Source organism: Artibeus jamaicensis, unplaced genomic scaffold (genome assembly GCF_021234435.1).
Source record: "Artibeus jamaicensis isolate MK-2021 breed Jamaican fruit bat unplaced genomic scaffold, CSHL_Jam_final contig_525, whole genome shotgun sequence".
In the NCBI taxonomy this organism is placed as follows: Eukaryota; Metazoa; Chordata; class Mammalia; order Chiroptera; family Phyllostomidae; genus Artibeus; species Artibeus jamaicensis.
In genome coordinates this window covers 13007537-13020087 of record NW_026521874.1, presented here as the reverse complement: position 1 = coordinate 13020087, position 12551 = coordinate 13007537, and the positions used below count along the sequence as shown (strand labels likewise).

Here is a 12551-nt window from a genome sequence, read left to right as displayed (position 1 = left end):
GTCCTACGAACGCCCCACTCGCCTTTATAACTCGGCCCCTCCTCTCCCAGCCCCGACTGCCACCCCCTCCCGAGGTCCCGCTGCGCGTGGCCTCCTCCTGCCGCTCTCACTGGCTGCTCGCCTTCCCGGCAGCCTCCTCGTCTCCTCCAGCACGTGCCCACCCCATCTGCACCCATGTCCTGCTTGGCTCCGGTCTGTGCATCACTAGTCACAGCCCCTGCGAGGCCCTGGCGTTCCTCTTGTCAGTTGCTACCTGCACTTTGCTGGTGTGTTTGTGACCGTTAATAGCACTGCAGCCTTCTGGAGGCAGGGCTACTTGGTAGGGAGAATCAAAATTTCGGGGGCTTAGATAACAAGGCTATAAATGCAGGCAGCTGAGGGGAGACCGGAAGCACCCAGGATGGCGTGGGGAGAGCCTGGGGTGGAGGTGAAAGTGGGGCAGAGGGCATGACCTGCAGTGACACCTGTAGTGACACCTTCAGACCCCACTCCATGGGACTTTGCAGCCCACGGAGGGTGACGTTCTCTCATGACTCACCATCTCTAATTAGAACTTGTCTGCTTAGGAAAATAATAGTAATATGAACAAAAGTTTGAAAATGCAGAGGGTTATATTAAAAAACAGTGATTATTCCACTTCTGACTGACAAATGCAACGTGGTTCACGCGGTCTGCGCCCTTCGTCCCGACGCAGAGGGATGGAAACGCTCAGGAGTGGCACGGCTGGGTCTCGGGCAGGAGAAGGAGTGTGCTTGCTGCACACGTCTGTTTTCTCTCCTGCCTCCTACACATTCAAGTTCTACTTCAACCACAAATACATGCGAATCAGTAAAAACCTGACCATGTTGCAGTTTATCAAACATAACGTTATTAGCCCCCGCAAAAGCTTTCTGAGTTTCTAAGTCCTTGATTTCTACATTCTTCAAATGTGCAGTGTTCATTTGTAAGTTACAGCCCACAAATGGGCCAATCCTCAAACAACCAGTTTGAGTTCTACTGAAAGATAAATCCCCCTCACTTCCAGACAACTGAAAGCAAACGTCATGCGTGTACCTTGATGCCCTTGGTGTCCTCTTCATCAAAGGAGCCGATGTCAAAGGCGTCAGCAGCGTTGACTTCTCCCCGAGGAGGAATCAAGGGTGGAGGGTACTGGGAGGCCCAGAGAATGAGGTTCGGTTACCAGGTGACCCCAGGCCCCACCCACCGCAGCACGCAGAGAAGGCAGCGGGAGACACAGCACGCTTCCCTCTGCAGCACCGCGGCGAGGCCCACGCAAAGCACGCTACCTGCTCCACAGGTGAGCTTCTGTACTCCGTGGCCCCAAAGACCTCAGATTTTAGATAAATTTAAGAAAAAAAAAAAAAGACTCACATCCAAAGTCTTGAATAATTATTAAGTGTAATAGAGGCTCAAGACCACACACCCTCCCGGCTCAACTTTAAGGGTGCACCTTTCCCCAGGTGATGCGGGACCAGGTTCGCCTGCCAGGGCCTTCAAGTTCAGCAGGGCAGCCAGAGCACGTCACATCCACCCAGGCCCCGAGGCTGACGCTGACCGAACCAAAGCTTGGCCTCTTGCTCTGATCAGGCAGGACTAACGGACCACTACTCCTCCACAGTCTCAGTTCATGCAAAAACCAGCCCAAAGCTGATAATCAACATTAAAAAAAAAAAAAGCAACCCACCTTAAGCTTGGGGTGTGTTCCTTATCAAGGAGAATATAGAAGTATCTTAAAATAGGGAATGGGAACTATGCTGATGTGCTATCATGTGAATTCTTACATTGGGTGGTACTGGGCTGGAAAGTGTGTATGAGTTTACAACAAAGGTTCCTATACATTTTTACATTGAAAAATAGAAAAGTACAGTCACATACTGAGATAAGAAGTCAAAAGGATGAGGTAAAGCTAAAAAAAACCCTCAATTATATGGACATTTGAATGAGCTAGATAACAGCTCCATCTCACCGTTTATTAATTTATACAGAACGTATTTTCAAAATGTTTATTTAAACTTGGGAAATGGAGAGGCAGCAGTTAGTGGCCCCCACGGTGGTCCGCCACCTGGCCACACCTGGACAGGAGAGCAAGAAGGACACTATGGATGGAAAGCGGGGCAGGGAGCTGGGGGACCCTGGGGACAAACCCGGGAGCGTGGCGGTGCCGGGGGTGGCGGTGGGGTCCCACAGGCAGTACCTTCTGTAAGTAGACGTGCTGCCAGTCGACGCCTTTGAAGAAGCTGTGCTCCTTCACTTCCTCTGCTCTGTGGGGAAGAGAGGCACAGCAGTGGTGAGCGTGCATCTGGAAATCTCAGAAATGTTCTGCAAACATGGTTCACTGTTAGGAACACAGGGGAGCAACTACTTCTAGTTCCTTAAGAGAGAAAATAAAAAATACTTCCTTCAAAGCAACACAGGAAACACTGTGATGGATTTGTTTTTTTAATTTTATTTTATTTTTCCTTTTGACTTTAGAATGGGTAGGGAGAAAGAAAGAGGGAGAGAAACAGCCACCAGTTGCCTTTTGTATAAGCCCGCAGCCTGGGCATGTGCCCTGACGGTGAATCGAACCAGTGACCTTTTGGTTTGCTGGACGATGCTCAGCCCTCTGAGCCGCACTGGCCAGAACCACTGTGACATTTAGAAATGCTGCATGTCGAAGCTGGGAACACGATCCCACACGAGAATTTATTTGGAACATTTATCCCAGTGTGGGAGTCTTCACAGATTATATATGTATTTATTTATTTTTCTGTAACCATGAGAACAAATGTAAATGAGAATTAAGGAGATTTAGACATTAGAGAGATTTATAGCAATGCCTTAGAGTTAGCATAGATAAAATGATAGAAATATGAAGCACCAAATATTTATTTGTTCAATTTATTCAAATCAAATTATGAATCTGAAAGAACCGTGCGTGCCGTGCTCAGGAGAGCCGCAGTGTCTTTCCTCCTGGAGGGGATGCAGCACACACGTCCCTGAGGAACTTAGGGCTCAGGACCAGGCGTGGCAGAAACTACGTAATGAGCACACTTACGTTGCCTTGTAGTGTAAAAACTACTTCTTCATTTGCAACTTTTGAAACCAGGTGATATGCAAAGCATAAAGACTGATAGTGATTACAGAATACGGAGTAAACAATATCAAGTTGACAACGTAAAAATCAAAATTAAGAATGACAAGCCCTGCCCAGGCTGGTGTGGATCAGTGGATTGAGCGCAGGCCTGCGAACCAAACAACTGCGGTTCAGTTCCCAGTCAGGGCACATTCCTGGGTTGCAGGCCAGTTCCTAGCAGGTGATGCATGAGAGAGGCAACCACACACTGATGTTTCTCTCCCTCTCTTTCTCCCACCCTTCCCCTCTGTCTAAAAATAAACAGATAAATCTTATAACAAACAAGAAAACCAAAATTAACAATGACAGAAACTAGTCAGTGGGAGAGAAGACGACAAAGAAACACAAGAATGGTAAAACCTTAGTTTTATAAAGTGGGGACTCAAGAGACACCATTTGTCAACTGATGGAACGAGGCACCACTGGGTGAGCTGTGACTCGAAGTTACACAGGTTAGGCACGAAAGGCACCAAAAACAGTGTTTCAATTATTCTGAGAAGGTGGCAGAAAGGGAAGGCTGTGTACAGGGTAGGGCGGGAGCCACACTGTCACCTATTACGGTAGATGTATCTTATACAGGGAGCTACATAGGTAGCTGTATAATGTACATACAGTATGTATACATACACATATGCTACTGTAAAATACACACACACACACAGGACACACATACATAATGTGGTTAAAAGCTGTTCCTTATGCAGAGCGGGCCTGGGGGTGGGGAGGAACACGGGAAAGGTCTGTGTTAAGTCTTCTATGAGCTTCCAGATATTCCTAGTTCTTTTCCCTGTTTTTTTTTTTGGGGGGGGTAGAGTTGGGGGGAGGGCAGGGGACGGGCAGAAAGCATGTGTAAGGTGGTAGTCACGCAGCAGAGAAAACACACGAGAACCTGGTCAGGACTGCCACAGGTGCAGGCGCAATCGTCACGAGCCGGTGCTGACCAGCACTAAAACCGAACCAAACCAAACCAAGCACTTAACGTCAGAGTCCGTTTGATCGATCTTTAAAGTTAACAAGTTAGTGACTCCTTCAACTCGTCAATTACAAAGCACATGAAACGATACATGTATCTCTTGTGCGATGTCCACCCCCCCTGGAACTGAAAGGGACGACGAGGAAGGACTTGTGACACACAGAAAGGGACCGTTTGGCTTCCCAGGCCGAGACGCCCACAGGCAGAAGTGCCAGCCTACCCGCCTCCGTGGCAGCCGAGCCGCTTGCTAACTTCCCGCTGCAGCAGGCCCTCCAGCAGGGACCTCAGTTCCGGGGAGAAGGTGTCCGGGAGCTCCACGTTCTGGGGGGAAGAGAACAGAGTTTCAAACGTGCGCTCATCATGGGAACGGCGCCTGTGCTGCCAACCGCGCTGAAAAGGCCATTTCTGGAATGAGGATCGTGCCAAAATGACAGATGCATCACAAATTAATACTTCCTCTTAAGAAACGACATGGTTACTAATCACTTTCAAAGTCAATGCACAGGCTGGGGCAGGCGAGGAAAAGAATCAGGCCTCCTCACTCGGTGTCTCTGTGTGTTTCCTTTTTGTTTGATTTCCTCAGCCTTGTTCTTGATTTTTTGCACCTTTTTCTTACTGATTGTCAGCACGCCTTGATTTCTGCCTCAGCATCTATTTCCATTATTATTATTTTTCCAGGTTCTTTTAGGAACTGTGCCTTCAGTTACGTATTTTAAGAGAGCAAAATTTTACACTGGTCCTAACGGGAACGTGCCATTGAATAAAAATAAGAGTTTCTGAGACCCTTACCACGGTGAGCGTCATCCGGTCTATTTCGTGCTTGTCCTTGGTTTTATGTTGTCTGAAAGGGCTGTGCCTGCAGAAATGAAAGACACTCAGCACCTGTCGCGGAATAACCTTGGGCACAGAACTGTGTTCTGTCACCCTTCCTTCAACACTGCAGAAACACGAAGCCCCCCAGATCTGTCATTCGCAGACCACAAAGTGGCGGCCAGACACGGCAGGCCCAGGAAGAGCCAGGCGTGCGTGCCCGTCAGAACTGCCCGATCGCCTCGGCACTAAAGCGCGCTTCAGCAAACGCGTTCCAGCCGATAACCCGAAATGCCGTTAGAGAAGTTAACTAGCCAACAGGTAGTTATGAGACGGAAGCTATTTACACAACAGTGGTCACCTAAGTATCTGAGATAAGTTTCATATGATTTTTTTTTTTTTTTAGAAAAATGGTTATTAGTCCCTCAAACAACCCAAGGAACTGCAGTCAAACCACAACGTGACCGAGAGGGAACCAGCGATCGCAGGCACCACCTTCCTCTGGCGACAACAGAGACGCACGAAGACTTCCGAGGCTGCTCTCTCGTGTTTCACTCCGGGAGACCCGGTCCTATTCCTCAGCCAACCTGGGTTGGAGCTGTGACTTGGCAGTTCACTCGGCTGTGTGCCAGTCACGTAAACCTTAGGATCGATTTCTTCACCTGAGGACGAGCACCATGCCACGGGTTTCACAGAGATGGCGAAGGGGACGCCGGAAATGACATCTGTGCTAGTCGTGAAGACAGGGGCAGCAAAGAGTGGGTGCCCCACATGGAAACTGAAATTACTGAAGATGAATCTTACTTTATAAAGTGAGTGTCTGCTCGGTACACTCTGCAAAACAAATTATTCTTACTCTTTCCCATGGTTTTAAAACTCTGGAGAAGCTGGTTTTTAAAGGAAATCTTAGCACTAAGAGAGAGTAGTTAACATGCAAATTGGAAGACCATGGCCTTACTTACTTGAAAATTAAATAGTGAGACATTAAATCTTATAATGAGACATGCTTGTAAAATTAGTAATCCTAGATACAGACTTATTTATAAGGCACACGTAACATAACCTGTGGTGAGTTTTATGTGAAATATGTTAAAGGTAACTATATAAAAGGGATTAGAATGTTGAACACACAAATCAATGGAATTTAGAAAAACACTAAAATTCCACTTATCTGTGCGTTGCCACTTATTGTGACTGATCGGGCCACCCTACTGAATTATTGTTATGCACTGAACCCTCTCTTGACGAGATTATTATACTTGAGAGCATTTATCACTTAAATATTTTAATTTTCATTTTGTACAAGAGAGGGCGCTCTTACACTTAACTTTCTTTCTTACCATGCAGTGGAATACAAAGTAATTTCCACCTCTTGAAAGCACTAATTTGGAAAAAAACAAAATCTAAACAAGGAGAATTAGTACCAAGCAAACACAGGCTAATCTTTGAGACTGATTTTGATCGGAAATGCTCTTTTCAACCGAATTGCTTCCGAGGAAAAAAAGGTAAGATTACTGCATTTGAAAAGCAAGTAGAATATAAGATCGAACAACATTGATTTGTTATTTATAAGATACCAGAATGTTTAAAAGAAAAAGTAGCATCATTCTTTTATGCAAAAACACAGAGATAGTAACACGTCCATGGGTCCAGAGAAAAGGAAGTGTATTATCAAATCTTAGTACAACTCTGGCCTTCCTGCTTGACACGGCTCTTTCCACCGAGTTCCCGAACGTATGGAGGGACCCTGTGACGTCTCTGCATTTCTGTGAACCCTGCGGCGTGTCTCCCGGCTGCAGGGCTGGAGGACCCCACTCGGGCTCCCGACCCCGCGTCACCTGCACCTGATGCCAGAGGAAAGGGCTGCGCCCTGACACTCAAGGAGAAGGGCGGCTGTGTTCTGACAGGGACGCCCCGTGCTGAATTTAAAACACCTTCCATGCGGCCAGAGGGAGGCTTGCGAGGGAGCCGGAGTCAGAGCTAGTGAGCAAGCACCCCCGTCTAGCGCATGGGCCCTGCCGCCCCCACTCCCACGTTACAGCAGCCCTGCCCGTCCACACGAGAAGGGACAGTCTGAAAGGCGTGTCAGCTCCCCAGTTCTGTGCTGTGGCGTCGAGAAAGTCCAGGCTTTCCAGTGAAGTCCGGATGCACATCTGTTTCCAATGTGTTCTTGATTCTTTCTTGTGAACAAGACCAAAGATTCGGTTTCTATTTCGGAAAATGTTAAAGAAAACCTCCAATGGCGGTCCTCTCCACTCGGAGTGAGCACACGGTGCTGACAGATCCTGCGTGATCGCAGCTGCTCCCTGACGCAGCCCCGGGCCGGCCAACGGCTTCCAGGGCGAGTCCGGGTCCCCCAGCGGCCCAGGCCCCATCCCGGCCACCCCAGGTGATGTTGTGGGCACACAGTTCACATGGCAGTGGTCAGATGTGGCTTTGGAATTACAGGCAGAGTGGGAGAGCTGCAGAGTTCCCCCACACAGGCTGGGAAATCACTCAAAATATGATGAATGACGGGCACACATATATACATGCACACGCACTACGTTCACAGTGCAAAGAGTTCAAACGTTAACATCTTTACCATTGCCAGTGATTAAAACTTACATCAAAAATTAACTCCAGAATACCAAAAAGACTGTGTGTTACATGCATTTTGAGCTTCAGCCAATAGCTGTCAAAATATTTATAAACATTCCTTTTCTCTCTCTCTCTCCACAAGGACAAACCCCGTACGCTTGGGCAGGCCTCAGCTCTCCCCAGACCAGCCCTGGGCTCCCTCCTGGCGTCTGACGCCTCTGGGGAGGAAGAACCCGTCGGGACAAGCTAAAGATCAGACTACTGTCACGTCAATTCTCTCTTAAGAGACATCGTACCCAGACTGAGGATTGTGACAGCAATGCCACATCTGCCCTGTGGACACGTCATCAAACATGGAAGCTCCTAAGTATCCGACGCAGGCACCTCCAGTGGAGGCAGCGTCCAGCACCCACCGTGGCCTCTGAACGGCTCGGCCCAGCACGGTGAGTCCGGGCCTGCAGACAGGTTCTCGGGCCTGGATGACGCCCTTGCCCCCAGGTCCCTTCCCCTCCCGCCCTGAGGTCATCTTCCAGGGGTCAAGTCTTGAAGCAGCAAGGTACACTGGTGCATGCAGGAGGGATTCAGTCACAGAAAATGGAAGCGAACAAGACCCCTGGTGACCAGGGCTTCCCCCTGACTACACAGGTGTGGGAAGAGGGCACGGTCTGCTCCAGAGCAGTTTCCCCTCCTCGGTGCCGTTGACCTTTCGGGCACGTCAACAGGCACTGCCATGCGCCCCCGAGGTGGAGGACAAGCACTGAGCGGTGGCCGCACAGGGTGGGCTGCTCCCCGTGCCTGTGCCCGGGGCCCTGCCCCTGCTCTGCCTGCCTCAGTTTCCCAGGTCCCTCGTGCTGCGGTTCCCTCTCTGGGTGTGTGAAAGCTGAACAGGATGCCCCTTACATATTTCCGAGGTTTTCCCACTCGCCACCTCCTGAGAGGGCAGAACAGGTGACACTACCTTTCCATTTATGACCGAGGGGGGAGGGCCCTGAGTGTGGCCCCGCCTCCTGCAGACCCCATCCCAGCACTCTGCTTCTGAAGGGCCCGCAATAAGCATCAGCTTAGTAAGAACCGCTGACATTTCACAACCACTGGTTTTGGTAATGGTATCACCATCCTCCCAATCACTCAAATCCAAACAACCGGCTCCATCTCAAACTCCTTCCACACCCGAGCACCCATGGAAAATAGAACAAACAAAACCCCAAATCGCTGCAGCACCGTGGACCCTAAAACCACAGCATTGGTTTCCGGGCTCTCCCCAGTCCCGCCCCAACCTCCACACCTCCTCTCTCAGCACACCCTCCTGTCCGGACAAAGGCGACCGCTGCTCACAGGTCATGATGGGAAAGGCAGCCTGGTCCCCACTGTGCCCTCCCCATAGAAGCAGGTCCACTCCCACCCCACGTCTTCCCGTGGCCACCCTCTCTCCAAAGCCTAGGCCACAGTCATGTATGTCTGCATAAAGTCGCCCGCCCCACCCCCCGTCTGCACGGCCCCCACACACAGCCACCGTGTAAACCGCACAGCCCGCCTGGCTCCTGGTCCTGGTGTGTAAATCCATCTGCTCTTGTGCAAGGTCCTTAAGGACTGCCTGTGGCCTCCCTCCACCCCGCCCTCCCTCTTTCCCGCCCCGCCTTTCCCGACGGCATCCAGCCTGGCCCTGCCTACGGTAGGTACCCAATAAACGCTCACTCAATTCACTGTAAGTCAATCGAGTCAGAAAATGTCTCCCACTCTGTGGTTTCAGTGCCGTGTCCTTTCCGGCAAATGGCTGCTGAATGACAGAGTGGCATTCGATCATGAACCCGAGAGAGGAAGAGCCACCGAACCACGGGAAGGGCTCCTTCCCAGTCAGGCTGAGCAGAAGGACGACCACCAGACGAGTGACAGCCTGCTCTCAGTGAGGCAGGACCCGTCTTCATCAGGTGGCTCAACTGCTTGAAAGGCCACTCTGGTGTCTACCTGAAATCTGTCCCCACGCTCGAGGTGCCCGCCCTCTGGGGCTGCGCAGCACAGCTTCCGTCCCATCAGTACGATGGGTGTCCCAAGAGCTGGCGGTCCGTCAACCTTCCCCTGGGGGCCAGGATCTCCAGCCCTTTCTCTTCTTGTCCGTCCCAGCCCATCCTCATGAGCAACCTCGGGACATCCCCTGTCGGCCAAGGGCCGCGCTGACCGTGGTTCAACCAGGCCCGACACTAAGCACTTCTCAAAGGAACGACTACCTTGCAGGTCAGCGCTCCGAACGTGAATTATGGCCAAACGAGACCGAATTCACTTTGTTAACCACAAATCACAATGCTGGACTGTGTAGCTGTCACTCAACAAAAGCCTCAAATCTTTTAAAAGCACTGTTATGCCAGATCATCCCTGATATACACACATATATGCATATATATATACATATGTACACATATAAACGTGTGTGTGTGCACGCACGCACGTGGACATTATGATAAACAGAACAGCAATATTGAATATGGTAAATGCGTGCACAAAGCCCCAACCACTGGGCTCCCGTGGGCCTCCCCGCATCGTCTGACTGCAGGGGTTTGGACTGTGAATCCACATGTCCAACAGCTGAGCCGCTCCGCAGTCCACGTCACGCTCAACTTCCCGCAGGTGTGGGCTGTGTGTCTCCAGCCTCACCTCCAGCGGAGGAGACCCCGGCCACGACCCCGGCGAGTCTGCAGGCCTCCGCCCAGCACGCTCCGCTCCCCTGGCTGGAAGGATGTCTCGTGTGGAAGTGGCTTTCTCTGATTAGCCTCGAAGAAGCTCTCTAATTAGGTCAGCTAGTCTGATGACATGAATTCAGGCCGCTCAGACTCCACAGATAAAATAATTCAATTCAGGGCCCACGAGACCCGACTCTCTGGGCAGTAATGTGATTTCAGTTCCCAAGCGAGTGGGGCGAGCAGACCACCCCTGGACCCTGCGTCCTGGGAAGCAGCGAGGGTGCTCAGAGCCCAGTTGGGGGGCGAGAAGTCAGACCCGCCCTCTCTCCGGGATGTGCCGGCTACAGTGAGAAGGTGCAGCGGTGCTCAGCGAGGTTTTCCAGTGGAAAAACGACCAGTTTAGCAAACGCCAGCCTTGCGTGTTCGTAAGAGCAATCACCAGAGGGAAAACCTTGACTAGGAACTTTTACTGTAAAGTGCTTTTTTTGTCTCTTTGTGAAAGAAGGATGACCAAAACTACATTTGCAAGACTGAAGCTCTCTATTAAAATTGGCTAAAAATTCTTAAAATTAATGGAAATACTAACAAGTTTTAAATGTTCAATAGGAGAACGCATTTTGAGAGTGCTTTCATTTCCTCATCTTTCCAATGTACGTCACCGCTTTTGATAGTTTAGGACTAAGGGTCAGATATAACACAAATTAGGCACACAAAATTATACGATTTCATTTTTGTGTTTTTAAAAAAAACCATGCACCTTAAAATGGCTTCATTAGGGCCTTCACCCACTTTTGTAACCTCAAAATGCCCATAGCTCCTAAGACAATCATGAGTAATTAATTTCTAGGAAAAGAAAATCTGACATTCTTCAATTACCCACATTTTAAAATAATACTTATTCTCAAGTTGTGTCAATGGAAACATTTCAAAGCAGTCTCATTTTATTATTAATTAAAAAATCATTTTGAAGCAGTCTTATTTCACATTTAAGTATGCTGTAATTCCTATGTGGTATGGACCAGAAATACCAAACCGTAAGCTCTTGTCTGCAATCCTGGGCACAAAGCCCCGCCTTCCGTGCGGCAGAAAGAGCCACGTCCAGATCAGTGACTGGCTCAAAGACCTCTGCATGCCCCACAGTGACCCAAGTCCACGCCCCGCGATGGCCAGACAAGGACACGTCCCACTCACCCTCTGAGAAGCTTGAAGAGCATGCAGCCCAGGGAGAACCAGTCGGCGCTGCTGTCGTATGCCGTGCCCTTCTGCAGCACCTCGGGGGCCATGTACCCGTGGGTGCCCCTGGGGAGAAGAAGGGACGTGCGCATTATCAGAACGTGTCCACCCGGTACAACGTGAACAGCTCACCGTGAGGTCCTGGCACTGCTCTCTCCACGGCAAGCCAGGGACAGGGGGCTCAGAGCTCCCGCACAAACCTGAGTCATCCCACCCCCACTGGGGAAATGCCTTCTATCTTCATTAGTAGAGGAATTAATAATAAATTACCATGCAAAATAAACGTGAAGACTGGCCCACTGTCTAGGAGGTGAAATCTGACTCTCATTAGTCCCTTCCCCACGACAGCCACAGACAGCTAAAGGTCTGCTGCCCATCAAGAGTTCTCGTGAGGAGCCGTGTGGGTTTGGGGGAAACAAGGGGACGATGAACAGGCGACTGCACTGTAGTGCTGGGGACCCCCAGGGGTGGGGACACCCTCTCCTGTGGACCTGCACTCACAGGTGCTAAGGCAGAGCTACTTCCTTGGAGTCTGACAGAATCAGATTTTAATCCTGGCCCCACATGTGCCAGGTATGTGGCCTTGTTCAAATTCCTTAATTTTCCTGAACCTCAGTTTCCATACCCCAAAAAAGTGGACAAGGAGAGACACAACCTACATGGTCTCTGCGACAATAACAACCCATTCGAAGCAGCCAGCCGCGCATGCCTGGGCTGGCCAACGTCCATCCAAGGGCACGGAGAGTGCCATGGCTGCTGGCCCACCACCCCGCTCACAGGTCCCTGCCTGGACAGCTCCCCAGGCCGCCAGCTCCGGGGCAGGGATCCTTCCTGTCCTGGCCCCGCTGCACGGCCAGCACCTCGTGCATGGCCGAGGGTGAATAAATACTCGCTGCATTAATTAGACGACTTAGCACTCAGAACTGTCAAGTGAAGTAAATATCATCGTTCTCTCGTCTTCACAAGGGGGAAAAAATGAGGCTGGCAGAACTGCAAGGAGGATTCAAACCCAGATCTGCTGGCTCAGAAGCCTTCATCCTTAGTCATGGGCACGCCTTCCTGACTTAAAAACAGAGGAAGTCACTGCGTGTTCAGTCTTAAGCAGTGGCCTCAACATCATCATTTAAACATGAAAACCAATCTCCCCAATCCCGCCCCTGCACAG

The 12551-nt window shown here is 50.3% G+C and overlaps 1 protein-coding gene across 4 annotated transcripts in view; it reads right to left on the bottom strand.

Annotated features, from left to right (window-relative positions):
* Positions 1-12551, bottom strand: part of GRK3 (G protein-coupled receptor kinase 3) — a 110171-nt gene that overhangs the window by 10009 nt on the left and 87611 nt on the right. For all 4 annotated transcript variants that reach the window (XM_037156211.2, XM_053669596.1, XM_037156212.2 and 1 more), the window contains 5 exons: positions 11345-11452; positions 4878-4944; positions 4309-4409; positions 2195-2261; positions 1054-1149 (listed from right to left, as the gene is read on the bottom strand). In XM_037156211.2, the coding sequence (XP_037012106.2) occupies positions 1054-1149; positions 2195-2261; positions 4309-4409; positions 4878-4944; positions 11345-11452 (439 nt within the window). The remainder of the gene's footprint in view (positions 1-1053; positions 1150-2194; positions 2262-4308; positions 4410-4877; positions 4945-11344; positions 11453-12551) is intronic.